Source organism: Acomys minous (genome assembly GCF_964271855.1).
Source record: "Acomys minous genome assembly, chromosome: 4".
Taxonomy (NCBI): domain Eukaryota; kingdom Metazoa; phylum Chordata; class Mammalia; order Rodentia; family Muridae; genus Acomys; species Acomys minous.
Window position 1 is genome coordinate 72,812,250 of NC_140486.1, and position 27,726 is coordinate 72,839,975.

The 27,726-nt window shown below is 44.2% G+C and overlaps 1 protein-coding gene across 6 annotated transcripts in view; it reads right to left on the reverse strand.

The window, feature by feature from the left end:
• The window catches only part of GREB1L (GREB1 like retinoic acid receptor coactivator), a 216,828-nt gene that overhangs the window by 34,273 nt on the left and 154,829 nt on the right, over window positions 1-27,726 (reverse strand). For all 6 annotated transcript variants that reach the window (XR_014779008.1, XM_084780708.1, XM_084780707.1 and 3 more), the window contains 7 exons: window positions 23,925-24,251; window positions 22,424-22,552; window positions 21,760-21,894; window positions 17,756-17,953; window positions 5,724-5,904; window positions 4,431-4,623; window positions 2,238-2,368 (listed from right to left, as the gene is read on the reverse strand). Coding sequence is in view for 5 of the 6 variants with exons in the window: in XM_084780708.1 (XP_084636834.1) it covers window positions 2,238-2,368; window positions 4,431-4,623; window positions 5,724-5,904; window positions 17,756-17,953; window positions 21,760-21,894; window positions 22,424-22,552; window positions 23,925-24,251 (1,294 nt within the window). In the remaining variant the exon portion in view is untranslated. The remainder of the gene's footprint in view (window positions 1-2,237; window positions 2,369-4,430; window positions 4,624-5,723; window positions 5,905-17,755; window positions 17,954-21,759; window positions 21,895-22,423; window positions 22,553-23,924; window positions 24,252-27,726) is intronic.

The window sequence follows — 27,726 nt, forward strand, 5'->3', positions numbered from 1 at the left end:
TGAGTGCCACCAGGTCTCCCCCTCCAGGGGACAAGGGAGCCTGGGAAATCTGTGCACTACTTACTGTTCTTTCCTGCCTAGACTGCCAGGTGACAGTCACATTGGTCATGCTGGCCGTTTGGCTAGGTAGAAAATAAACGTTGGTGCTCCTCCCCTGGAAGGGAGACTTGATGACAAAAGGGCAGAGGCCCCAGTGGCCGCGTGGGAAAGTAGTCACTGGCCAGGCAGGGCTGTCCAGGGTAAGGTGCCCAGAGCCTGGCAAAGTGCTGAGGAGCCTGGTCCCTTTCTTCCTGGCCACTAGGTGGCAGCTCAGTGGCAGAGAAGTCACCTTTGTTCTACTTTATAGTTTCTTTAACATTTAACAAATGTTCACAAGCTTGCCTAGAAAAGCCCAGGTCAAACCCACTTGGGGTCATCAAAGGAATACCAGGACTTGAAGGGGTTCAGAGGGGAATGCACCAGAGCTGGCCAGAACTCTCGCCTCTCCACCTTTCATGGGGAGAATAAGTGTGGGGGACGAGAGACACGCAGCTACGCGTCCTAGACACTGACAGGAGGCAGAACTGGGCCTGGACTGTGTGCCGCAGGGTTCTAGTAGGTTGGGGAAGGGCACGATGGCTGCAGCGGGGCCAGCACTGTCAGGTGTTCTATAAGTCACAGATATTATTAGCTTGGACAGAGTGCTGGAGGGGAAGAGACCACGGATGAGCTATAATCAAGGCTATATTTAGTTATTTTCCTGGCTCATATTTTTAAAAAAGCCAAAATTTGAATAAATAGTAACTTTAAAATACAGATGTTTACACTGCACACTAATAAAATTAGTGCAGTTTCTCCAATCCGGTTGCATTAAACTATAGCTGTGGTTTTGTATTACAACATCTATAATTTAAGTTGATGGAACCATTTTTAAAAATATGAGCCATGCACTCTTGTGGCACTGGGTTGGGAGACGTGGACTAGGCAGAGGGAGGAAGTAGATGGAAGGGATAAGGGCTAACCTCGGGGTGGTGGAAGGTGAGAAGGGCTAACCTCGGGGTGGGTAGAAGGCGAGAAGGGCTAACCTCGGGGTGATGGAAGGTGAGAAGGGCTAACCTCGGGGTGGTGGAAGGTGAGAAGGGCTAACCTCGGGGTGATGGAAGGTGAGAAGGGCTAACCTCGGGGTGGTGGAAGGTGAGAAGGGCTAACCTCGGGGTGATGGAAGGTGAGAAGGGCTAACCTCGGGGTGATGGAAGGCGAGAAGGGCTAACCTCGGGGTGGTGGAAGGCGAGAAGGGCTAACCTCGGGGTGGTGGAAGGCGAGAAGGGCTAACCTCGGGGTGGTGGAAGGCGAGAAGGGCTAACCTCGGGGTGGTGGAAGGTGAGAAGGGCTAACCTCGGGGTGGTGGAAGGTGAGAAGGGCTAACCTCGGGGTGGTGGAAGGCGAGAAGGGCTAACCTCGGGGTGATGGAAGGCGAGAAGGGCTAACCTCGGGGTGGTGGAAGGCGAGAAGGGCTAACCTCGGGGTGGTGGAAGGCGAGAAGGGCTAACCTCGGGGTGGTGGAAGGCGAGAAGGGCTAACCTCGGGGTGGTGGAAGGCGAGAAGGGCTAACCTCGGGGTGGTGGAAGGCGAGAAGGGCTAACCTCGGGGTGATGGAAGGCGAGAAGGGCTAACCTCGGGGTGGTGGAAGGCGAGAAGGGCTAACCTCGGGGTCATGGAAGGTGAGAAGGGCTAACCTCGGGGTGATGGAAGGTGAGAAGGGCTAACCTCGGGGTGGTGGAAGGTGAGAAGGGCTAACCTCGGGGTGGTGGAAGGCGAGAAGGGCTAACCTCGGGGTGGTGGAAGGCGAGAAGGGCTAACCTCGGGGTGGTGGAAGGCGAGAAGGGCTAACCTCGGGGTGGTGGAAGGCGAGAAGGGCTAACCTCGGGGTGGTGGAAGGTGAGAAGGGCTAACCTCGGGGTGGTGGAAGGCGAGAAGGGCTAACCTCGGGGTGATGGAAGGTGAGAAGGGCTAACCTCGGGGTGGTGGAAGGTGAGAAGGGCTAACCTCGGGGTGGTGGAAGGTGAGAAGGGCTAACCTCGGGGTGGTGGAAGGCGAGAAGGGCTAACCTCGGGGTGGTGGAAGGTGAGAAGGGCTAACCTCCCTGGTAAGCGAGGCTGGCCAGAGCTTGGAGCAGTGGCCTTGGACACAGCTCCCCTCGGCAGTGCACCTGGCCAGGAGACAAGCTGGGGTGTGGAAAGCGGTCCTGGGTTCCTTACCTCTCCAACAGCGTGCTCACCATCTTCTCAAAGGTCTCATCGCATCTCAGGAGCGGGCTGGTGATGCCCCACTGCAGAGACTTGCTGTACTCATTCAAGCCGAAGTACAGCTTCTCACAGCCCACGTCCTCCTGATTGGAAACAGAGCAGACTGCTAGTGAAGACAGGGTGTGTGCGTGTGCGTGTGTGTGTGTGTGTGTGCGTGCATGTGTGCCTGCATGTGTGTGAGTGTGTGCACGTGCATGCGTGCGTGTGTATGCATGTGTGTGCACGTGTGTATGTGTGTGTGTGTGCATGTGTGTGTCTGTGTGTTTGTGTGCATGTGTGCCTGCATGTGTGTGAGTGTGTGCACGTGTGTGTGTGTGTGTGTGTGTGTGTGTGTGTGTGTGTATGAAGAGATACTGGTGAGAGGTAAAAGAAACCGGTTGTAGAACTTCGCATTTCCATGGAACTTAGCTGATGATTAGTGGCATGCTGACATGTTTCCTTTAGCCCAACACCACACACCTGGGGTTGTTTTCTTTTCCTTTTGCTCAGATACACAGGCCAGATGCCTTTCCCACCCCTGGCTAGAATCAGCTCTCTTTTCTGATGTATCCACTGAGCTTGGGAAGAACCCAAGAATGTCTTGCAAACACTTAAGTTTTCTGGTGCTATTTAATTATGGTGACTCCTTTTACAAATAAAAATTAGTTTCAAATGGAGTATAAAAGTGCAATGCAGTATGAACATTTGACCTCATTAGAACACTCAGCACTGACCCCCCTCACCCCCATTTGCTGACTCAGTCATCACTACGCAAATGAGGAACTATTTTGGGATGTGACGCAAGTGTGCTGCCCTCAGAGGATGTTGGCATGTGCCGCATGCTGCTGTCTTCTGTCTTCCAACTAAGAAAGCCCAGAATTTTAAGTAAGTTTCATGATTTCATAGATTTGGATTTATTTGTTTGTTTATACCTTTCTTTCCTCTTTCTTCAGATTTATTTTTATTTTTGGTTTTTCAAGACAGAGTTTCTCTGTGTAGCCCTAGCTGTCCTGAAACTCCTCTGTAGACTGGACTGGCCTCAAATTCATAGATCCACCTGCGTCTGCCTCCTGAGTGCTGGGATTAAAGGTGTGCTCCACCACTGCCACATTCTTCAGTTTTTATAGTCATTATTTCTTAATGCCTGTGTACTTTATTTTCACATTTTTATTTATTATTATAAATAGAAAAATTTCTTTAAGTATTTTCTAGTTTATTTTATAAAGAAAAGAAGGCTGATACTATAATAATATAAAAATAAATTAGAGGAAGAAGATGAGGGTAGTAAGAATAAGTATGGACCAGCAATAAAGTTAGTAACTTGGAAATGCATGCCAGAAATTTACAGGTTATTTGTCAGAAGTGATACTGAACAATACTGAACATTTATTTATTTAATTTTTTGAGACAACATCTCATGTAGCCCAGGCTGGCCTTGAACTTGACATGTAACTGAAGATGATCTTGAATTTCTGATCTGCCTGCCTCAGTCTCACAAACGCTAGCACCACAGGTACGTGTCACCATGCTTGGTTTTATGCAGTGATGGGAATCAAACCCTGGGCTTTGTGCATGCTAGGAAAACATTCTACCACTTTAATTATCTCTCCAGCCCCAGAGCTATCTTATACAATTTGGTGATTTGTAGCATCTAAAAATAAAAATAGGGGCACCTAGTGACATGGCTCAGTGGTTAAGAATCGTTGTTGCTCTTGCTGAGGACCCGAGTTTAGTTTCTAGCACCCATATGTTGCCTCACAGCTGCCTGTAGCTGAAGCTCCAGGGTTTTTAGTGCCCTCATCTGGCCTCTATATAGCATGGTTAATTTTGTATCTACCACATTCACATACATCTAAAGAGTAGCCACTCAATGAACTTTCTGTAGGACACTATTCACTCATCATTAGGGTTATAATAATTGCAACTATACATGAAAGGATAGTGTCTGTAGTCCCAGCACTCAGAATAAGGCTGGGAGGTTAGGGCCAGACAGGTAAAAAATAGCAAGATCCTATTTCAAAAATATTGTGATTCTGTGAAAAGGAGGCATTATGTTAATTAGATGTCTTGGCACGTTTGCACTGTATTTTTTTTACCAGCCATGGCCATGTTCAGTTCCAGGTTCTGCGTGCTGGGAACTGCAGGTGGCTAGGCGGGAAGACTCACCGTGGTGTCCAGTTGTATCCAGTGGACCTCATTGCTGGAGCTGATTCGAGATTGCTGGGTCTGCAGCGTGTATGGGGAGGAGCTCACCTGGAGCACCAGGAGATTGAAAGCTTCCAGAACCTCCCTGCAATTAATGACTCGATCGGCCAGTCCATGGGTTGGCTCGCCATGTGACAGAGAGCCCGAAATCACGCTGTAGAAATAGTAAAAGTCCTGTCAGTGCCTCGCCAGCCAGCAGCCTGGACACAGCGGCAGGTGGCAGCATGCGCATGACGTTGCTCTTATTGTTCTTGGGAGGAGCAGATACAATCAGAATGTGATTTGAGAGTTGAGAGTTGCGGTAGGCAGGATTGGGAGTTCAAGGTCACATCGGGCTACACAGTGAGATCTTGTCTCATGACTTCCACACGAACTCTGGTGCCTCATAATTGACCATGTCCCCTGGAGGGGGAGACCTGGTGGCACTCAGAGGAAGGACAGCAGGCTACCAAGAAGAGACTTGATACCCTATGAGCATATACAGGGGGAGGTAATCCCCCTCAGGAACAGTCATAGGGGAGGGGAATAAGGGGAAAATGGGAGGGAGGGAGGAATGGGAGGATACAAGGGATGGGATAACCACTGAGATGTAACAAGAATAAATTAATAAAAAATTTTAAAAAACATGATTTGAAAGACTAAAATATATTCTTCCAGACAGATTCTGGGGACTCTTCCCTCCCTGGATTTTCAGTTTGTCCCTAGGCTGTTCTGAGTGTGGCCTCAGGTGTGCAGCCCACAGGAGCTCATCTGTGTTGAGTATTACCGTGAAAGCTGCTAGCTCTGCAACGGCCTGTACTGACACCTCTTCCTCTAGCCTGGAATGAGGGTTGAGGGGGGCTGGGCTTTCCACCCCAGGACCCAGCGAGTCTCAGTGCTAAAGTTTTCCCAGTTCTGTTCAGTTTGGGTATGCCACATTGTAGTCCGTCTTTCTCTCCACTCTCTTGTGTGTTTGTGTATGGATGCTCAGTCCTAGGGTCTCACACGGGGGAAGAGAGAACGGACTCCCACAAGTTGTTCTCTGACTTCTATGTGCGCACAAGAGCTACGTGAACGCACATGCATAAAGTAAGTCAATAATGGCAAAAATGTGAATGGGGCAGACGCGTGAGGGGGCGAGGGCTGAGTAGGAATCAGTCACCCGCGGGAAGACAGCGGCTGCGAGGCGTTCAGGGCCTTTACAGCATGTTTAACGGATTCCCTTAGGGAACGGCTGGGGAAGGAACACTGATCCTCTCACACTGAAGCAATCACCTCGTTAGCTCCACGTGAGAGTTGTCATGAACTAGCACAAACAGTGTGTACGGGTTCTGTTTCACCCTCCTCAGAAAAACTTCAAACTTGCTTTGAATCTCATTGTCCAGGCGAACAACATATTTCTCTGCTCTCTGATGAGCTATGCCATTTTCCTCCAGACCCAGGTCTACAAGGACACCTGCCAAGAAGAGAAAAGTTTCTCTTTTTACACAGTGTTTTGTACAACACACACACACACACACACACACACACACACACACACACACACACACACACTCGGCACTAACCACACAGACATTTAGCGAGAAATCCTTTCTTCTTTCTCATATTCTGCCTAGTTTTGAGGAGGATATCCCAGATTTCCCTTTCTTTGGACACCACATTCCAAGTCTCATTTTCCTGCTATAAAGAACAAGAAACACATTTCTGCTGCTTTTGTGCTTTGAGACAGGGTTTCAAGAGCCTACCCCCAGGATTAGACAGTAAGGAATTGAGGCTTCACCACCACGTGAGTTTACAGAACAGATCCAAGGAATGTTCTGACTCCTGGAGTAAAAGCTGCTGGATGTTTCAGACTTGGTTCACTTAGCTCCTCTTTGTAGGTAAATGTTAATGCTGATCACTGCCAGGGGCCACTAGGAAAATAACCATGCGTATAACATACAAACCCAATTTCAAAACTAGGCTTTGGTTTTCAGATCTTGAATAAATTAATATTACAACATATAAATCTTACTCATATAACATATGAATCCAAATTTAGCACAGAATGGGAAAATACAAAGTCAGGGCTTTACATATGCCAGGCAAGCCTTCTTCCACTGAGTCACAGTGCCAGCCTCTACTGGAAACATCTTTTATTGGGATACACATATACAGAGCATAGGAAACCCTCAATGAATGTTAGATGTATTTTCCAATCAATAAAACAAATTGAATTACCCATGATAACTATATTCTCAAAATATTAGAAACTGTGTGACTTTAGTGTGGTCTCAGTAGCTCTGTAACTAAGTCTAACGTACAGACATCTGACATAGCTCTAGGCACATGAAGCTGCTGTGCACACCTAACCCTCCTTTGAAATGAAGAGATTTTCATGAATTATACTGATTTAATTTTATCCTTTTAACCAAATGACACCAGCACAGTTAACAAGCAAATGCAGTTAGCATCCACCAACTGTAAAAATAGCCTTAAGTGAATTAAGAGGAAAAAGTGAATAAATGTTTTATTGTATGAAAAGTTCATCATACTACAAAAAGAAAATATAAAACTGATTTTAATTCCAGATTTTTTTTTTGGGGGGGGGGCGACAGTTTCCTTATGTAACCCTGACTGGCCTAGGATGTACAGAGGGCTGCCTGCATCTGCTTTCTGAGTGCTAAGATTAAGGGCACATGTCCTAAAATATTTTGTTAACTTCACTTTTATCTGTATGTATGTGTGTACCTGCATGTGGATATATACATGTGAGTGCAGTGCCTACGGAGGCCAGAAGAGGGCACTGGCTCTCTTGGACCTGGAGTCACAGACATTTTTGAGTCTTCAGCAAGAGCACTCAGTTCTCTTAACCACTGAACCATCCCTCTAGCTCCCTAAAGTAGTTTTCACAAGGAGCTTTAGAGATTGTTTTCAGTTTCCACCTGAAAGTGGTCAGATTTTACTGTGAATGTTTCCACAGGCCGCCAAGCAACAGACAGGCACTGTGAAGTCTTTGGAAAACAGCTGACCTGGATACTCGCTCAGCGTTCGGTAACTACTCATTAGTCATTGGTTCCATGCCAGGTCTGAACATACAGAAAGGAGAGAGACAAAGACCTTAATGTCATGGAGGATACAGGGTTGTACTGGGAAGGTACTTTGGGGGTACAGGATGCCCCCAAAACAGAGGGGATCTAGAGGAGCCTCTTGTTCTCGTCTGTAAAGGGAGGAAGTGTCAAGCCATCTGAAAATGAGTCTTTAGCTAAGAATCAGTGGCAGCTGCTGCATTCCAGTAGAAAAGAGCACACGTTCCACGCCAGGCCATAAAGGGATGCAAGTCAAAGCCACAACAGAATGGCATCATACAAAAACAAAAAACAAAACAAAAACAAACAAAAAACCAAAACAACAACAACAAAATCCAAAAAAACCCTCCAAAACTTAAGACAGTACAAAAGAAGTAGGTAAAGAAAAACTACACGTCAGGGAACCTTGAACTAAACCAAACTAAAAGATAGTTATGTGACCACCGGTGTGTGGACAGAGAGTACGTGGGAGGGGTGGAGAGCTGGAAGGATGTGCACCCTCTGAACCCATCACCATGCCTGGTGTTTGCTTTTAGAACAGCAAACATCCACAACCAACTCCCAGTGGAGTCAAAACGGTAACACATGAACCCTAATGGTTAGTCACACGGAAGCCGAAATACAACAGTGAAGAAAGAAAAGGACGCTGAGTGAAACGAGTTTGGCTGGACAGTGTAAGTTTGAAGACAAAAGAAACACACACTCAAACTTTAGTCAGCAAAGCAGTTTCTCACAGGGGTATGGGCTAGTGGTTACATACATAGTCAATTAAACTGACCAACGAGATGTGGTCCCTTCCTGTGAGAGAAAGAAGTCACAGGAAGAAAAGGAGAATGTTCAGATGGAATTTTGGGGTTGTTTTGGAAAGGGAAGTCTCAATATGAACTTACTGGTTAAATGTATACTGTGAAGTGAAGAGGTAGGTGTATATTTATCCATTAGCATAAGGTTACTGTGCGATTCAAATGCTGACTTCTGTACCCCCATATCTGGTTGCAGTGTTATTCAAATGCTGACTTCTGTACCCCCATATCTGGTTGCAGTGTTATTCAAATGCTGACTTCTGTACCCCCATATCTGGTTGCAGTCCTTGTTCTGAGACTCTCCTGTCTCATTGTTGTGTAAACATTGCTTCCCAATTGTCCCCTGATATGCCTTATAATACGGCAGCTTACAGCCAATCCCTGAGCAAGGGAGAAAGCAGGGCTGGACTTCCTGAATGCCAGGGGAGGAGGAGTGAGGGGAGGAGGTGGAGGATTCAGCTACCAGCACAGGTCCAGGAGACGTTGGGGGAGGAGCAGGAACAGAGAATGTCATAAGCATCTCTGAGGCTTATGCTGGGAGGAAGCCAGACTAGCCTAGAGGGCTAAGAATACACTTAAAACTGCTCAAGTGTGTGCTTTAAAGCTTGATAAACAACTAACATAATAGAGCCTCAATTTTTTTTTGTGATAGTTGGGTTAAGAGAGAAACAAACACAATCTTACAAAAATAATTTTAGCATGTACAGGTTAACATACACACTTATACTTCCTAGATATCTGTCAAGTGTGCCTAAAATGACACCACAGTAGCGATGAGTATACCAATGCCCAGATTTGGGCTTTTAGACACCGTTTTCAATAAAAGAATTAAAGCTTTTTAGGGAAAAAAATTAACTTTAGGACAAAGGCACGGAAATAAAACAAACAAACAAACAACAATCTTGGGGAGCTAGTGAAACAGCAAGCCTGACATACTGAGTTGGTCCTGGGACCCACAAAAAGCTAGCTGCGGTGGCTTGCTTGTAACCCCAGCACTCCTTAGGTGAGATGGGAGGCAGAGTACAGAGAACTGCCTGGAAGCTTGTGAGCCAGCTAACCTGGAGCACACATGGCAGAGACATCAAAGAAAACTCTCACGGGGCTAGGGAGATGGCTCAGTGGCTAAGAGCATGTATTGCAGAAGACCCACATGGTGGCTCACTAGTACCCATAAATCCAGGTCCGGGGGATTCGATGCCTTCTTCTGACCTCCATAGACACTGGCCAGATAGGTGGTACAAATATATGCAGACAAAGCACATAAAATAGAATAATGAAATCTAAAAAATATATATATTTAAAAAGAGAAAGAGGCCGTGCCTCAGTAAGGTGGAAGGAAAGAACCAACTCCAAAAAGACTCCCCCCGCCCTGCAAGAGATTCTAATACAATGCCAGAAATTCTGAGAAACAGCAGAAAATAACATTGATAGAGACAATCCAGAGGAAAAATAAATGTCCACGAACCGTACTGGTAAAAAAAAAGGAAGGAAGGTGGGAGGGAGGGAACATGGCTTTTCCTCACAGAATTCAGTTAACAGACTCCTAGTAAACACCAGTGAATGTTTAAGAACGACAGAATTTTGGAAGTATCAAAATACTGCAGGGATCCACAAATGGATGTCAAAATTAATGGATGAAGCCAGGTGTGGTGGCGCTTGCCTTTAATCCCAGCACTCAGGAGACAGAGGCAGGAGGATCACTGTGAGTTTGAGGCCAGTCTGGTCTACAAAGTGAGTCTAGGACAGGCAAGGCTACACAGAAAAAACCCTGTCTTGAAAACCAAAGAAAAAAACTAATAGATGAAATCTTGGGGATAAAGATGTACCTGAACACAGTCACCTTGACAACCACACATGATGGCTTCTTTCACGTTTCATGGAATGCCCATGCTCACCCACGTGTGAGCATCATCACTCTTATTTCTTTCTGTTGCTCAGCAACCATCCCTCAAACAGATGTAACAGTTTGGGTTGTTTCCACCTTTTGGCCTCTGTGAACCGTTTTGTCAGAACCATTTGTTGACAGGCTTTTGTGTGGATATATATTTTCACTTTTCTGTAGTTTCTCACATTGGAGCAGACTTGCTAGGTCATATGGTAACTCTGCCTTTAGCCGTCTGAGCACATGCCAGCCACTTCCTGAAGTGGCTACACATACCATTTACATCCAGCGAGGTGACCGAGCTTCCACCCGCCCATGTGCATGAAACTATAACTGGCTGTCAGTGCTGATCCTTAGCCTTTGCTGTTATTATAACAGGGTTTAAAGTTCTGTCTGTAACATATGTTTTTCATTTTACCAAAATAGGATGGTGTTAAACATCTTTTTATGTGTTCATCACACACACACATACACACATACACACACACATACACCATACACACATACACACACACATATGCACACGCACATACACACCACACACATCTATTTTGGAAATAACTATTCAGACACTTTACCTATATTTTAATTGTTATGTCTCTTTATTATTGAATTGTAATAGATTTCCAAATAGAGTAGATATAGTCTCCTATCAAATAAATATTTTCTGAGGCAGTGGTCTTATATAGTACAGGCTGGCCTCCCATCCCCAAGTGGTGAGATTACAGGTATGTGCCAACATGCCTGGCAATAGATATATGCCATTTAAGTAGTTTCTCCTATCTTCTGAGTAATTTCTTCTCTTTCTTCCTGGTGTCTTTTTTTTTTTCTTCCTGGTGTCTTTTGAAAGAGCATTTTCAGCTTTGATGGTGGCCAGTGTATCTATTTTTAAAAGCCTAGCTTTTGCTGTTCTATATAAGTAAACATCAGTTAAGATGGTCATGGTGAGGCAGAGGCAGGCAGATCTCTGTGAGTGTGAGGCCAGCCTGGTCTACACAATGAGTTCTAGGACAGCCAGGGATACACAGAGAAACCCTGTCTCATGGAAAAAAAGAAAGAAAGAAAGAAAGAAAGAAAGAAAGAAAGAAAGAGGTCATCAAAGAATGAGCTGCAGCTTAGCTCAAGATGGCCTCAAACGTGATTTTCCTGCCTCTGCCTCTTGGGGGCTGGGATCATGGGATTACAGGCGTGCACCATCGGGGGCTGGGATCATGGGATTACAGGTGTGCCCATCATTCCAAGGCCCACTTCATTCTCTTGCACACAGACCTCTAAGTGTCCCAGCACCATGGGTTTAAACGACGGTTTTTCCTCTATTACATTGCTTGGCACTCTGCTAAAGGTTCAACTGAACAAAAATGAGAAGGTTTTCTTTTTCTGGACTCTTAACTCTGTCTCATTGATCTTCGTATTTGCCCTTGTTAAAGCAGCAACATACTGTCTGGATTGCTATAGCTTACGTAGGTGTTAACTGGAAATCACATATTGTTCTGAGTGTTCTAGGTACTTTGAATTTCTTTATGAATTTTAGGATTAGTATTGGAATTTTTGCAAAGAACACAATAGAATTTTGGTAAGAAATAAATGCACTGACTCTGTTGACCATTTTGGAAACACGGTCATCATAAAACATTAAAAAGCCCATCGGCCTATGAAAATGAGGGTTTTCTACTAATTAATTTCTTGGTTTTCTTTTTTTAAAAAAATGATATAAATATCCGCCATGGTTTATGAAAATGGTTTATGTTTTGAAGAAAAGAAAAACTCCTAAATTGCATCTAATGGGTCTGAACAGCAACTGTTTCCATCTCCTTTGCTTTGTTTTAAATGCCACAGAATTAAAAATCAAGTACAATGAAGGTGAATCTGCCCTCAGGTGGACTCAGTTGCTGTTGCTGTCTGTGTTGGCTGCTTCTTCTTCTTCTTCTTCTTCTTCTTTTTTTTTTTTATCATTTTGATTATATTATTATGGCTAAACAATCTAAAAATATACACAGATTCCAGTATTTTGTCGCTAATTCTCTATAGTCTGTACTTGTATTTCATATATTTATCATCTATTTACTCATTTATTATAATACTATAAATAAAGACCTTGTATAAATAAAATAATTAAGAAGGGCTAAGGAGGGCTGGAGAGATGGCTCAGAGGTTAAGAGCACTGACTGTTCTTCCAAAGTCCTGAGGTAAACTCCCAGCAACCACATGGTGGCTCACAACCATCTACAGTGAGATATGCTGCCCTCTTCTGGCGGGCAGGCACACATTCGGGCAGAATACTGTATAAACAAACAAACAAACAAACAAACAAATCTTTTTTAAAAAAAGGGTTAAGGAGATTAGATGTTGGTAACAGAACACAAACTTCATTTAGAAAAAAGGACTAAGTTCAGGTGGCTGGTGGGGTGGCTCAGTGGGTAAAGATGCCAAGCCCGACTTGCTAAGTTTGATCCCCAGGGTCTGCGTTGTGGAAGAAAAAAACCACTCCTTCAAGATGTCCTCTGTCCTCCACATGTGTGGACTGGCATAAATGTAATTTAAATACTTTTTAAAAGAAACAATGAGTTTAAGAAATTATTGTACAATATGGAGTTATAATTAGTGACAACATATTTTATACTTTATGACTGATAAATGAAGTATCTAAGTGTTCTTACTACAAAAAAATCAAGTGAGATAATGGATTGGGTAGTTAATAGGTCTAGCCATTTCATAATGTACTAAAACATAGTGGGCACCAGAAAATGTGACTGTTTTCTAGAAAAAAAAAAAAGGTTAAGCACTGATTGCATAGCCTCCTGCTTTTCTTTCTTTTTTCCTTTTTGGTTTTCTATGGTATTTGTGATATTGCTATTTTGTTTTAATTCAGGGCAGTTGTTTAAGAGAATGCCACAGCAGGTGGATGTTATTGTAATTCAAGTTAAACATTGTATCTCATAGGCAACCTCCTGGACCTAATATTAATATGGTGCGTTCATGGAGGTGCCAAGTGCTCGGTTACATGCTAGGACAGCATCTCCTGCCCTCAGAGCACCTGCCTGCAGAGCACTCCGTTAGACGGATCACTCTTGTTCAGATGTGCTCCTCCCGCTTCTTGTTTTAAAAAAAGATTTATTTACTTACTATGCATAAAATGTTCTGCATGCATGTACATCTGTAGGCCAGGAGAGGGCACCAGATCTCACTGTAAATGCTTGTGAGGCACCATGTGGTTGCTGGAAATTGAACTCAGTACCTCTGGAAGAGCAAGCTCACTTTACTTTTTTTTTTTTTTAATGATTTGGTTTTGGGTTTTTTTGTTTGTTTGTTTGTTTGCCTTCATTTTTGAAGTCAGAGTTTTTCTGTGTAGCCCTGGCTATCCTGGAACTTGCACTGTACACTAGGCTGGGCTTGAACTCAGAGATCCGCCTGTCTCTGTTTTTGCCTCGCAAGTGCATGTGTAACTATGCCTAGCTTTAAGATTTTGTAAAAAATTTCTTCATTTGTTTTTTGTTTTTTTGAGACAGGATTTCTCTGTGTTAGCTTGGCTGTCCTGCACTCCCTTTGTAGACCAAGCTGGCCTTGAACTCACAGAGATTTGCCTGCCTCTGCCTCCAGAGTGCTGGGATTAAAGGTCTGATATCCAAAATATATAAAGAACTCAAGAAATTAAACACCACCAAACCAAATAATTCAATTGAGAAATGGGGCTCAGAGAATTCTCAACAGAGGAATATCAAATGGCTGAGAAACACTTAAAGAAATGCTCAACGTCTTTAGTCATCACAGAAATACAAATCAAAACAACTCTGAGATTCCATCTTACACCCATCAGAATGGCTAAGATCAAAAATTCAAGCGACATCACATGCTGGTGAGGATGTTGAAAAAGAGGAACACTCCTTCATTGCTGGTGGGACTGCAAACTAGTACAACCACTTTGGAAATCTATCTGGCGCTATCTCAGAAAACTGGGAATAGGGCTTCCTCAAGACCCAGCTATTCCACTCCTTGGACTATACCCAGAAGATTCACCAGCACACAACAAGGACAAATGCTCAACCATGTTCATAGCAGCCTTATTCATAATAGCCAGAACCTGGAAACAACCTAATGTCCCTCAGAAGAAGAATGGATAAAGAAACCATGGTACATTTACACCATGGAATACTACTAAGCTATCAAAACCAAAGAATTCCCGAAATTTGTGGACAAATAGGTTGAACTAGAAATGATCATAAGTGAGTTAACCCAGAAGCAGAAAGACTCAAATGGTATATACTCACTTATAACTGGACACTAGCCCAAGGTGCATGTCCCATGAAAGTCTTTACTTACCAGGAAAGTGGGATAGAGCTGAGGACATCCTATTGGGACTCTAGATGATAGAAGTATGGTAGAATGGGGAAATAGAAGGATCCAGAGGGTCCTAGAAACCTACAAGAAGAACACTATGATGGGCAGATCTGGACCCAGGGCTCCTGTTCAAACTATGGCACCAACCAAGGACAATACGTGCAGTAAGCATCAAACCCCTACACAGATCTACGCAATGGGCAGGACATTCTTCACAGTTGAGTGGAGAGTGGGGACTGACTTTCAAATGAACTCTGGTGCCCCATATTTGACCATGTCTCCTGGAAGGGGAGGCCTGGTGGCACTCAGAGGAAGGATAGCAAGCTACCAAGAAGAGATTTGATACCCTATGAGCATGTACAGGGGGAGGAGGCCCCCCTCAGTCACAGTCATAGGGGAGGGGAGTAAGGGGAAAATGGGAAGGAGGGAGGAATGGGAGGATACAAGGGATGGGATAACAATTTAGATGTAATATGAATGAATTAATAAAAATGCTAAAATATAATTAATAAATTTAAAAAAGAATGTTGTTTGTAAAAGCTTTTCCTGGCCTGGAAATATACGCACACTGCACACCATCAGCAAGCACAGATTTAGGCAGGAAGGAGGCACAGCACTAGGCAGTAATTAGGTGCAAAAGCATCGTTTATAGGGTGCTTATCTTTGACTATGAAATTACAAATGTTTAATTTTGTGGGAATTGAATCCAGAGCTTCAAACGTGCTAAGTATGTACCCGACCACTGAACTACAACCTTTGTTCACAAGTGTTTACATTTTCTACTTTCAGAATAATAGATGTCTCATAGGGTAAAAATGCTTGCTGTCCTGAGTCTGATGCCCAGATTCCACAGTGCAATGAGAAAACTGACTCCAAAAGTTGTTTGTCTTTGACTTCTGCATCTGCTCTGTGTCACACTCCAACACACACACACACACACACACACACACACCCCTCACAATCATTTTTCTATAATTAGAAGGAATGTTAAGTATATAAAAGTGGTTGTTACTACAATAATTTTATCTGCTTAGTAATTTTATCTGAATTTATACAGACTTTCACGGAAGCTTTACAGATACTGCCTATAGCTGTGGAATCCATAGGCTACATTCTTAGAACTTGGAATTCATTAAATTTTCTGTTTTCAAATATAATGAAAACAAAATTCTTTAAGTAAATTTTGTGTGTCAAAGCTAGGAGTGAATAATATAAAAATTGTAATTTGCCACTGGGTGGTGATGGCACAGGCCTTTAACCCCAGCACTTGGGAGGCAGAGATAGGCAGATCTCTGAGTTCAAGGCCAGATTGGTCTACAAAGCGGGTCTAGGACAGCCAAGGCTACACAGAGAAACCTTGTCTTGAAAAACAAATAAACAGAAAGTAATTTGCCTTGTTTTTCAAATATGCTTATAACCCTGATTTCCCCTCTCCAGATTATAAACCTATATAATTGGTCAGATTCTAGCATCTTTCTGAAGAATGGCAACCTTAAAATATGTGAGAAAAACAAACAAACAAACAAACAAACAAACAAAAAAACCCAAACCGCTCTGAGCCCAGAGAGAGGGAAGGAAAGGCCCTGCACAGAAAGGAAAAGTGCAAGTCATTCAGAGGTTACTCCAGGAAAAGCCCTGCAGCTGGTGCTCCCTCGGAACAGGTGCTGTGAGGCGTTTGCTGAAGCGTGACTTGGGATATCAGATCACAAACGGAGGGAGGCTGCAACTGCCAGATGGTGTAAGTGAACCGACTAGAAGAGAAGGCGCTCCATGTGTGGGAGAGAAAATCCGTGAGAAGTGATAGGTCAGGTCACCTGGCGCTATGGAAACCCACCCATTGCCTACCGCAGAGTGGAGGAAAGAAGACAGCATGGGCAGAGCAGAGGGAGCCTCTGGGAAAGCTGGCAGGCAAGGCCACTGCGTACTGTGCCACTCAGAGATTCAAAGGCTAAAAAGCAGATTACTCTGAGGCCTCTCCACTTCCCATGTGTCAGTGATAGCCAGTCAGACAGGTGAAACCTACTGTTAGCGCATGTGGACCCTGGCACTCGTGAGGGAAGATTTCATGATCAGCCGTGCTGCTCAGCGTCACCCTCTGACCAGCAGCACCCGGGAGCCTGGATGAAATACAGTCTGGGGCTCCCTGGACTGCAGGGGGCAATCTGTATTTTACAAGGTTCCCTGCAAGTCTGACAAAGTTTGACAAACAATGTCTCTAGGTTTGGAATCCATAAACTACATTTTTTCAGAACTTTGAATTCACTAGGTTTTCTGTTTTCAAAGATAATTCTTTATTCTGGCAAAAGATTTATCCTCCATCTAAAGTCTGTCTTTTCTCCCACATAAGATAGCCAGAAGGAATTTGGCACTTACATTTCTCTTTTAAACCTGGCTTACGCCAGTTGGTGGTGGCGTATGCATTTAATTCCAGCACTTGGGAGGCAGAGGCAGGCAGATCTCTGAGTTAGCAACTAGCCTGGTCTACAAAGTTAGTGCCAGGACATCTATGGCTACACAAAGAAACCTGTATCAAACAACAACAACAACAACAACAACCAACCAACTAGAGATAATAAAACCAATAAATACCTGGTTTGCATAAAAGCCAGCATTTTCTTAGCTGTGCCAACTTTTTAAATTCTATATAGGTTTTATAATTCTAGGCAAATTCTATTTTCATGAAAAGATGTATTTACCACAGACTTGTAAAATCTTTGCTTTCCACTACTTCGATCTCCTAGAGGGAAATAATATTTATACTTGACCTCTATGTTCTTGAAATAATTTTAACTTGGCTTCTTGTTCTTGATATGAAGAAAAGTGGCGTCTGCATTGAGAATATGCTGGCAACCTGCTAAATGTCTGAGAACTCACTCTGAGAAACGACCTGCTCGAACACAAGAAGAATTCAAGTGGCATTGACACAGCATCCTGGACAGGCTGGCTTCCCTAAACAGTGCACGACCAGATTGCAGTCCCACAAATGACGCGACAGGCTTACAGCGTCTGGCGAACACACAACTGGGCATGGCCCCCAAGGGCTCGAGGTCTGGGAGAAAGCTTAGAGGTAAATTATATACTCATTCAAGGGTTTTTATGATTTTTATTACTGAAGAATGTTTCAAATGCCACCTAAACATTTGGATTAGGTGAGAGGAAGGAGTAGAGGGGCTCCTTGGGCTGGGACAAAATAGAAGCTTATGAAAAGTTCGCTCTCACCTGATTGTCGAACCCGCTGCAGAGTTTGCTGCACCAGAACCTCTGATCTTGGGACGATGATGATGAAGTCCACTTTGCTAAAGTGGCCGAGGTCTAGGCTCTGGCTGCCACTGTCTGCGATCGCACACACCTGGGATAAGAGTCTTCTGGCAACTGTGAGCTGTGGTTGATAAATTTGGAAGGTTTCGTTATCTACATCTAAAATTAAAAAAAGTTATAAGAGCAATATTAATTTAGTTCTTTGGCAAGCACTATGAATCCATATGGAGACGTAAAACAGAAAGAAAAGCAATGTCTCATGGCCAAGAATTCCCAAGTGCTATTCTCTCTCTGAGCGTTAGGGATTTGCCAATTCCCCCTGGAAGCTGACTGCGAAGATATGTTTAGGAATTGGATATGACACTCTTACAATCAAATTATTTAAAAACTGATGTCTTATCTTAAATCCTTTCCCTAAGAGTGGAGACAGACCACACTGTCACAGCTGGACCAGGACTCAGCTGCAAAAATTCAATTTTTTAGGATTCTGAACGCTGCCCATTACTCGAGCCCAGGCCCAGGCAATAATGCTGCAAGATTCCTTCAAGCTTTTAATGATATAAAAGTAAACATTTCTTCTTCATCAGCAAATCTCTTGCAACATGGCCTAAAGTCCCCTCTCTGTGGCTTGACAACATAGATCCAAGACACACCCTTCATTTTTCTTCCTATTTGGCGTGGCTTTGGCAGAACTTGTGACCTGGAGGGCCTAGGAAGTCTAGTCATTACCAGAGCTGATGCCAGGACTATCCAAAGAGGCCTTGTGACACAGCCAGCTGGCCCCTCAGTAGGTGATGCACTGCAAAACACTGTCAGTAACTATTCCAAGCTCTCACCAAGCCATCAACCGCTGTGCACCCCCTCCCCACAGACAACAAAAGATCCAAGTGCAGTGAGAAAATGCCTGGGCAGGCAGCTGCCACGCCTTCTAGAAAGGGTTGCTTCTTGTCAGGGACACATGTTGGCAGTTTGACTCAAGTAAAACCACAAGGACCTAATTAGCAAGTGGTACTGGAAGTTGTCTTAACTCAGCTGAGGTGTGGTCGAAGCAGCCCGTACTCAGGATGCCCTAGCTATGCTGGACACAGAGTGCAAGTGGAGCTGACAGAAGTCTCCTTGCTGGCAGAAAGAACTGACAGAGCAGGATGCTGTGAGCGTGAACAGCAGAGCTCAGTGGTGAGGCATACCAATAGATGTGTAAGGTTCTTGGTTTGGTCCACAGCATCAGAATGAAAAAGTAAATACTAGTGCAAATAATTATTATGTTTTTAAAATTATGCATATGAGTGTTTTTGTTTGTATACACATACACATAAGTTTAAAAAACACTAGCAATGAAACAACCTGTCTTCTATGGGTTATTAGAGCCTCAGTTCAGAGGCTGTCTGGCTGGGGGGGAAATATATGTGTGTGTATGTATGTGTGTGTGTGTGTTTGTGTGTACATAAAACTTATCAAACTCTGAAGTTTGATGAAATATAAAACATTTATCCTAGCAGTATTTCTTTCTTTCTTTCTTTTTGGTTTTTCAAGACAGGGTTTCTCTGTGTATCCTTGGCTGCCCTGGAACTCTCTTTGTAGACCAGGCTGACTTCAAACTCACAGCAATCTGCCTGCTTCTGCCTCCTGAGTGCGGGGATTAGAGGTGTGCACCACCACACCTGGCTAGCAGTATTTCTTTGTAAATTTTTTAATTATAATTTTTAGTGTTTGTGTATGTGTGAGTGTGTGTGTGTCTGTGGGCTACAGCATGAATGTGGAGGTCACAGGACAGCTTACATGAGTTGGTTTTCTCCTTCTACCATGTGAATCTGGAATTTGAACTCAGGTCAGCAGGCTTGGTGGTAGTTGCTTTTACCCACGGCCATCTTACTGATTTTAAGCAACATTTCTTTTAATCTAATTAAATTAAATTATTTATTTATTTATTTATTTATTTTTTGAGACATGTTCTCAGTATGCAGTCCTGGCTGTCCTGGAACTCTTTTTTTTTTTTTTTTTTTTTAGATAGGGTTTCTCTGTGTAAGCTTCGTTGGTCTGGACCCTCTTTGTAGAAGAGACCAGCCTCAAACTCACGGAGATCTGCCTGCCTCTGCCTCCAGATTGCTGTCTCCTCCTCCTCCTCCTCCTCCTTTTCTTTTTTGTTTTTCAAGACAGGGTTTCTCTGTGTAGCCCTGGCTGTCTTGGACTCCCTTTGTAGACCAGGCTGGCCTCGAACTCACAGCAAAACGCCTACCTCTGCCTCCCTGAGTCCTGGAACTAAAGGACTGCGCCACCACGCCCAGCTGTCCTGGAACTCTTTATGCAAACACGGCTGGCCTTGAATTGACTGAAATCCACCTGCCTCAGCCTTCCAAGTGTTGGGATTAAAGGTGTATACCACCATACCTGGCTGACATTTATTTTTAAATTAGAAAATGTTATTTTTAAAAATCATGTATAATGCATTGGTTTCATGTATGTGTCTGGTTCCCTCAGAGGCCCACAAAATGGAGTTATAGATGGTTGTAGCTGCTGTGTGCAAGCTGAAGTGAAACCTCCACATCTCAAAAGCAGCCAGTGCTCTAACTGCTGCACCCTTTCCCCAGTCCCTTTAAGCAATGTTTCTTACACAGGGAGCCAACATTATACTTAGGGGTCTGTATGTGTTCTGAGAATTGAGAAATATTTATTTAATTAATTTATTACAATTACATGTGTACGCATGTGTGCTGTGTGTAAGTGCATGTATGGAGGGACCTTTGTGTGGGTTCTAGGATCTAACTCAGGTCCCTGGCTTGGGCTCTAAGCAGCCTTTACCTGCTGAGCAAGTTCTAAACTTATTCACAGTTCAGAACAGTTAATATGGACCCATTTTAGATTGTCCGAATGACTGCTATATCACCAAACATTGCCCAGAACTCAAAACACTCCTTGGCCCATAGTCACATTGGTTTTTATAAGAAGGTGGCATGCGAGGCTTGCTGCTGCCTTTACTGCCTGAGTGATCCTCTGTATGTCGATTCCTTCCGAGGCAGGAGGAGGCCAAATGTGGCCATGAGCAGTTTATGGTGTGATGGTGTTTTCTGCCTGTTTGTTTTCTAGTCTGTCTTATGATATCCCTATAATAGTGAACTGTGGAAGGACGTTTTAATACCAAGAAACACAATCTACTGCTCTGCTTCTTCCTCCATGGCCTACCACGCTCACCACTGCAGCCCTGACTTCCAGCAGGGCCGGGGTGTGCTGGTAACACTGTTCCGCCTGGAAGGCCTCACACTCCCGACACCACAGTTTTTTCCAAGTCAGAGAGTACGGGAAGAGTGAGAGACACTGTCCCACAGAGCCAGCAGTCTAGATGCTTCGTGAAACTCTCTGAAGCCCTCAACAAGCACAACAATTCTCTGGGTACAACTAAGAAAAAAAATACTGAGGCTCCAGCCATTGGTGGAGGCAAATGCCTGTAGTCCCGGAACTTTGGAGGTGGAGGCTAGAGGGTCAGGAGTTCAAGGCTAGATTCAGCTACGTAAGGAGTTTAAGGCCAATATGGGCTAATAAAATTCTGTCTCAATACACATACACACAGGCGCACACACACACACACACACACACAGGCGCACACACACACACACACACACACACACACACGCGCAGGCATGCACGCAAAATAAAATCAAACAGAGGATTCCTAGAATCATTCCTGGCAAAAAGAAGAACTTCCTGAGGCAAAAAGATACACAATTTAAGGCCAGCCTGTGCAACTGAACAAGACTCTCTCAGGGAAAACACTTGCTGAGAAGGTGACACAGAAAAGCACTGTCAATCAGAACTCAACGAAAAGCCTGCCGTAGTCTATGCCTGAGAACTCCTCAAAACCTGAGGTGGTTTTTTTTTTGTTTGTTTGTTTTGTTTTGTTTTGTTTTTTAAAGCTTCTACAGTATCTGTCCCAGGGGCTGATTCCTTCCTTCAGCCGCAGGCCACATTACCCAGGGTTTGTGTGGGGGTCATAGCAGCAGCCTCCTGAGGCGACACACATTCCGTAAGGTCACCATTGAAAGGGGTGACTACACTGTCTCCTCTTCTTTGTTGCATTTTTTCTAGCAGCTTGTCCAGGTCGTTACCTATGTCAGAATAAAGTGGATTTAAGAAGGTTATAACGAGCGAGCAGCATGCTGGAGTGGTTCTTATCAGAATCTAAAATTAGGCAGCTGGGCTGGGTTCTCATCAAGGTTTGTAAGTTGGCCTGGGAATTAAGTCAGAATTCCCGCATGGCCATCTGTGTTGTGGTATCTTCACAGTAAGAACTGTTCTCCCTGGTATCTGCTCTTGTGGGTACATGCCCAGCACCGGCTCTCTTTTGGTTTGTGTCATATACAAACGCAGGCAGAGTGTATGCACTCTATTTCTATCTGACATATAAAAAAAAAAACTTAGATCCAGGGAGAGACAGAGAAAATAGCCCAAGGTTATGCAACAAAGTCACAGCTAAGCTGAGTTTGTTAGTATCCCTGTGCCTTTCCCTGGACCCCATGGCTTCCTGTGTCTTAGTCACCAGGAGTAAGGGCAGACCACTCCAAATGGAAACCCAGCCAGCTTCCTGACATCAGGCAGCCAGGGCTGGCAGGGTGGCCCAATCTCACCGCCACTCACCTGATGACGTGGTTCTGAAATGTGATGCCAGGAAACTGACCTTTCCTGTGATGAGCTCATAACTAATTTCTTTCAAAAACTCACTTGTGGTAAGCATGCTCTCTGCCAGAGCCCGGGACTGATGCTGACCTGAAGGACAGGAGAACAGGTGATGAGTCACCACGGAAACTCATGCTTGCTGCAGCATTAGTTATGGGAGACACAGAAACAACGGAAGTCTATAAAACTACGGGGATTTGATTAAGGAGGTCACGGCACCTCAAAAGCTGTGGACTGTTACACAGATCTGAAACGCAGCAACAGAACAATAAAACATTTGTACTGTGAGGCCAGGTGACTAAAGGGAAGATGCTGTATCTTATGTTTGTAACTGTAAAAATATACACATGTTTAAAGGTTAGAGAAGTTCACAGAAAATGTAACCATGTATTTACAGGGTTGTTATAAATACTTAACAACATAAACTTATGTAGAACTAGCTTTAGAATTTAAAATATTAATGATCAGAGCCAGGAAAAGCTTTCTAAAACCCTGACACAGAAGGGTGGGCAGGCAGTTTGGCCAATGCACGTGGGTGAGTCATGATGGGATTTGATCTTTTTGGGAGGAAGTAGTGAAAGCCATGCAGTGAGGGGAAGAGAAATGAAAGTCTGAGTGCTGATGGCGAGGAGGGGCCACCTGGCTGAGAATCCGCACAGAGCATACTGTGTCATTTCTCTACCTTCTGGAGGTTTCCTGAGTGTTGTAGAGTAGGTTTTTCAGTGTGGAGAGATCCTGGCAAATGCGGCTGGCTGACACAGGCGCTGGTGGCACTAGCTTTATCGCATGACAGTGGTAACACTTACAAAACTTTTGTGATTTACTGGCTTTAGTGTGTGTGTGTGTGTGTGTGTGTGTGTGTGTGTGTGTGTGCCACAAATGCATGCAAGATCCTGAAAATCAGAATAGGGTGTTGTTGGATCCCCCCGACTGGAGTTACAGACAGTTGTGAGCTTGTGGCTGCTGGGTATTGAACCCAGGCCTTCTGCAAGAGCAGCCAGTGCTTTTAATTACTGAGCCTCTTTCTAGCCCCAACATTTGCAAAACCTTTTAAGGACAGACATTTCATGAGATGAAGGTGTGTGTTTCAAAAGTAAGTTCTAAAAGAATAGACATTCTTCTCTAGGCTGGGTGTGGTGGCACTCCTTTAATCCCAGCATTTGGGAGGCAGAGACAGGCAGATCCCTGTGAGTTTGAAGGCCACCTGGTTTGCCAGGGCTACACAGAGAAGCCATGTTTCAAAAAACCAAAATCGAATATCTCCAGAACTTCAGCCACACCAAGGGCTTTAACACCTGATCTGAGAAGCGAAGGAAAGTTAAAATTGGGAGGAGAAATCTAATGAACAGGCAATTAACCAGAGAATAATTATGTAGATGCTGGTAATTGCTACTTACCAAATACAGATGACAGAATGAATGCAAGTGATAAGAAAACAAACAAAGCCCCAAACCCCACTCACCTAAAACCACCACACAGAATTCATTTCCTCGGATTTTCGATGCACAAATTGCCACAACATAATCAGGTAGCCTCTGATAGTGTTTCATTTCATTGAGAAGCCTCAGTGTCTCTGAAATGCCTTCTGCCAGAGAGTTTTGGGTCACGATCACATGAACCAGGTCTTGAGACACACTGGCAGCTAATCTAGCAAGCCAGGGGAGCTGCCCCGGGGACATAGGTAAGCAGGGAACGCCCATCTGCAGCGCTCTCTCTCTCACAGTAAATTCTTGCATAGCTTTCAACATGATCTGCTCAAATTCTTCCCTGAGAGGTATCTGGTCAGGACCTATATGAAAGAGAATTATAGCTAGAATTTAGGCAATTAGAGAAGAGAGAAAACACCTAGCACCCTGCATCTGACACTTCTTCTAAACCCACCACACTGCAGCTGGCAAGTGAACACTTTGCAGTGGTCCCAAGCCACAGCCCATACTAACCACCCACCACTGCAAAATTCTCTTCACTTTTCTCTGGCCTCAATTTTTTTCTCTTTCCTTCCTTCCTTCCTTCCTTCCTTCCTTCCTTACATTCCTCCTTCCTTCCTTCCTTTCTTTTTGAGATAGATTTTCTCTGTGTAGCCCTTGATGTTCTGGAACTCACTCTGTAGACCAGGCTGGAATCACACTCAGAGATCTGCCTGCCTCTGTTTCCCAAGTGCTGCAACTAAAGGTGTGCGCCACTACAGCCAGCCTCTGGTCTCAACTTTAAAAACTCAGGCTCTGTTTCAAGGAGGATATGCAAAGATACAAGACTGATTCCATTTCACGCCCCAGGAGACAATTACTTTCAAGCCTTGGCACTATAGATTCTGCTAATGACTAATAAAATGAGCCAGCACACCGGTGTATAATCAATTGTAGGTTTTGTTCATTTCTCATTTCATGCATAGATTCATATATACATACATAATATATATATATACAGGGTTTCTCTGTGTAGCCTTGGCTGTCCTGGACTTGCTTTGTAGACCAGGCTGGCCTCGAACTCACAGCGATCCACTTGCTTCTGCCTCCCTGAGTGCTGGGATTACAGGTATGCGCCACCATGCTCAGCCTTTAGAAATATTTCAATGTATTGTTTCTACCTAATTTTGACGTTACCTATAGGAAAATTATTTTTCATTCCCAATTAACATGTTACACAGCCCCCAACTTTCCCCAGACAAAGAATGCTCCGTAACCTCCTTCTCCCTGTGTATTCCAGCTTGTTAAATGTGACATTTGGCCTTTCTCCCCAGCCATAGCCAAGTAAGCTTATACTGATGCCCTATGGCCTCTGGAATTAGAAATTAGAGGCATTTTGTTTCTTATTCTCTTTAGAAATGTAACTAGTCTTTAGGACAAAATCAGCAGGTGTCCAAGTGGCACAAATTGACTAAAATTTCTACCTTTAGTTTAAATTAAAACCTAGAGGATATGTTGACTTTTTCTGCCCCACCCCCGACCCCCCTGTGAATCCAAGGCTTGAAAGCAAGGGCTCCTGTCAGTAGGAGCACACTCCTTGCATCTGAGATTGCAGGCTGGGCTCTAGCACCTGAGGCTACAGTGCAGAGATAAGGGCGGGTCCTCTCTCTGGAGGGAGGAACCCAGATGGCAAGCTAAATGATCCTGGCTCTGCTCAGCTCTTCTGGAAAGTAAGCAAACAAACGAGTTAATTATCATTTCTTAGAGAGAAGTGGATTATGCCAAACAATATAAAAATAATTCATTCTAAAAATAAGTAATTTATATTGGAGAAGCCGCTTTCCCGGGACTGGTACAGGGTCAGGGAAGAGTAAGGGAATGGAAACCTCACGGACAGGAGCTTGTGTTCTGTGCAGCACAAGAGAACAGTAATGCTTACATTAAGTTTGTCTCTGGAGCTAGGACACAGCCTGGCACTCGCCTGGCGTGAGTGAGGCTCTGGGTTTGATCTCAGCCTAAAATACTGTTTTCTCACGTCCTTTCTGAGCCTAGCATTGGCAAGGTGGAAGTGAACGGTGCCATTTCTGGCTCTGTTTTTAGATTGGTTGGGAGTTATGCCACTCTGAACTTCAGTCAGCTTTAATTAGTTAGAATCATGAGGCTGGAGAGATGGCTCAGAGGTTAAGAGCAATGTCTGCTCTTCTAGAGGTCCTGAGTTCAATTCCCAGACAGCATGGTGGGTCACACCCATCTATAATGCGATCTGGTGTCCTCTTCTGGCCTGCAGATGTACATGTAGGCAGAGCATTCATATACATTAAATAAATACATTGTTAAAAAAAATCAGAATCCTGGGTTGCAGTCACCACATTCACACCGTGCAGTGAGCTCAAAGTGGCTGAATTTGCACTAAAACTGAAGGAAGGTGCTCATTTTTATAGCTCTCTCCCAACAGAGCACATGACAAGTGAAAAGCAATTGGCCTTGCTCCGTTTCCTAGTGTCTTCCAAGGAAAATCCAGTTTAGCTGCGTAAGACCTAGGCTGGACAAGGGGCCAGTAGCACATTCTCTCGGGACATACACCACGCAAAGGCACATGGGGAAAATAAAGTGATATGACAAGTTCCCAGAATTCTTTGTTATCTTAAAACTCATTCGTAAAGCTTTGATTGAATTATTGCTAAGAAACAAAAAGCGGGGGACATACACTCAAGTTCAGACAAGAGAAGATCTCATAGAACAGCACATGCTCCCCACATCTCCCTCACTCCCACTCTCCGTCCTGACTGGGTCCCGGGGAGCCTTTTCTGCACTTCTTCCAAGCTCGACAGTGGCAGTTCTCCCTTTGAGAGCTGTCTCCTAGAGCATCGCGCTGATGGCTGGCGGTTCAGACGGAGCCACCTCCATGGGAAGGGATGTTTCCCCAGAGCCCACCGGGACCCCATGATTCCGTTATCTACTTCAAAAGGTTGGTTTTTATGTGACTATCCTAGAAAGGCTCTTACTTTCTGAAGAATCTTGCTTTTCCTTTTCCCTGTCAGTGTTCAGAGAAGCAAAGTATAAAAGCTGTCATTTTATAAGTTTGAATAATTGAAACATGTCTATAACCTATGCACATGTGAAAATATTCTTGCTGCCTCTTAAACTTATAGGGACAGAATAAATTTTTTTTTCAAACAAACCAGAATGACTTGGTGGGGGGTGGGGACAGAGAATTCTCAACACACAAACCTGGGTGAAAGAAAGAAAGGCAGGGAGGGAGAGAGGGAGGGAGGGGGACATGGGAGGGAGGGAGGGAGGGAGGGGGACATGGGAGGGAGGGAGGCGGGCAGGGAGGGAGAGAGGGAGGGAAGGAGGGAAGGAGGGAGGGAATAATGGAGGGAGGGAGAGAGAGAGGGAGGCATGGGAGGGCATGGGAGGGAGGGAGGCAGGCAGGGAGGGAGAGAGGGAAGGAGGGAGGGAGGGAGGGAAGGAGGGAGGGAGGGAGGGACAATTGGAAGGGTGAGCTGTTAGGCTGTATACCAACAGACCTAATGACTAAAAGTAAAATTATAGAGAGAACTGATCCTGAATAAAAAAAAGAATTTTATTTAATTAAATCAGAAATCTCTAATTTAAGAGGTTTTAATAACTGGAAAGAAGATATTTTATTTTTGTCCTATGGCTTATTTAATTAACTAGTGCTTGGCCTGGTTTGCTTTACTGAAAGCACTGCCCTATGTCGCGTTGTTCTCACTGATTTGGGAGCATCTGGACGTGACTTCATGTCTTAGAAGGAAGCCACAGTACAGAGTATGTAGCAATTAAATCTATGAATTATTTTTAAAAATAACTTTATTATTTACCAACAGGTAAGGT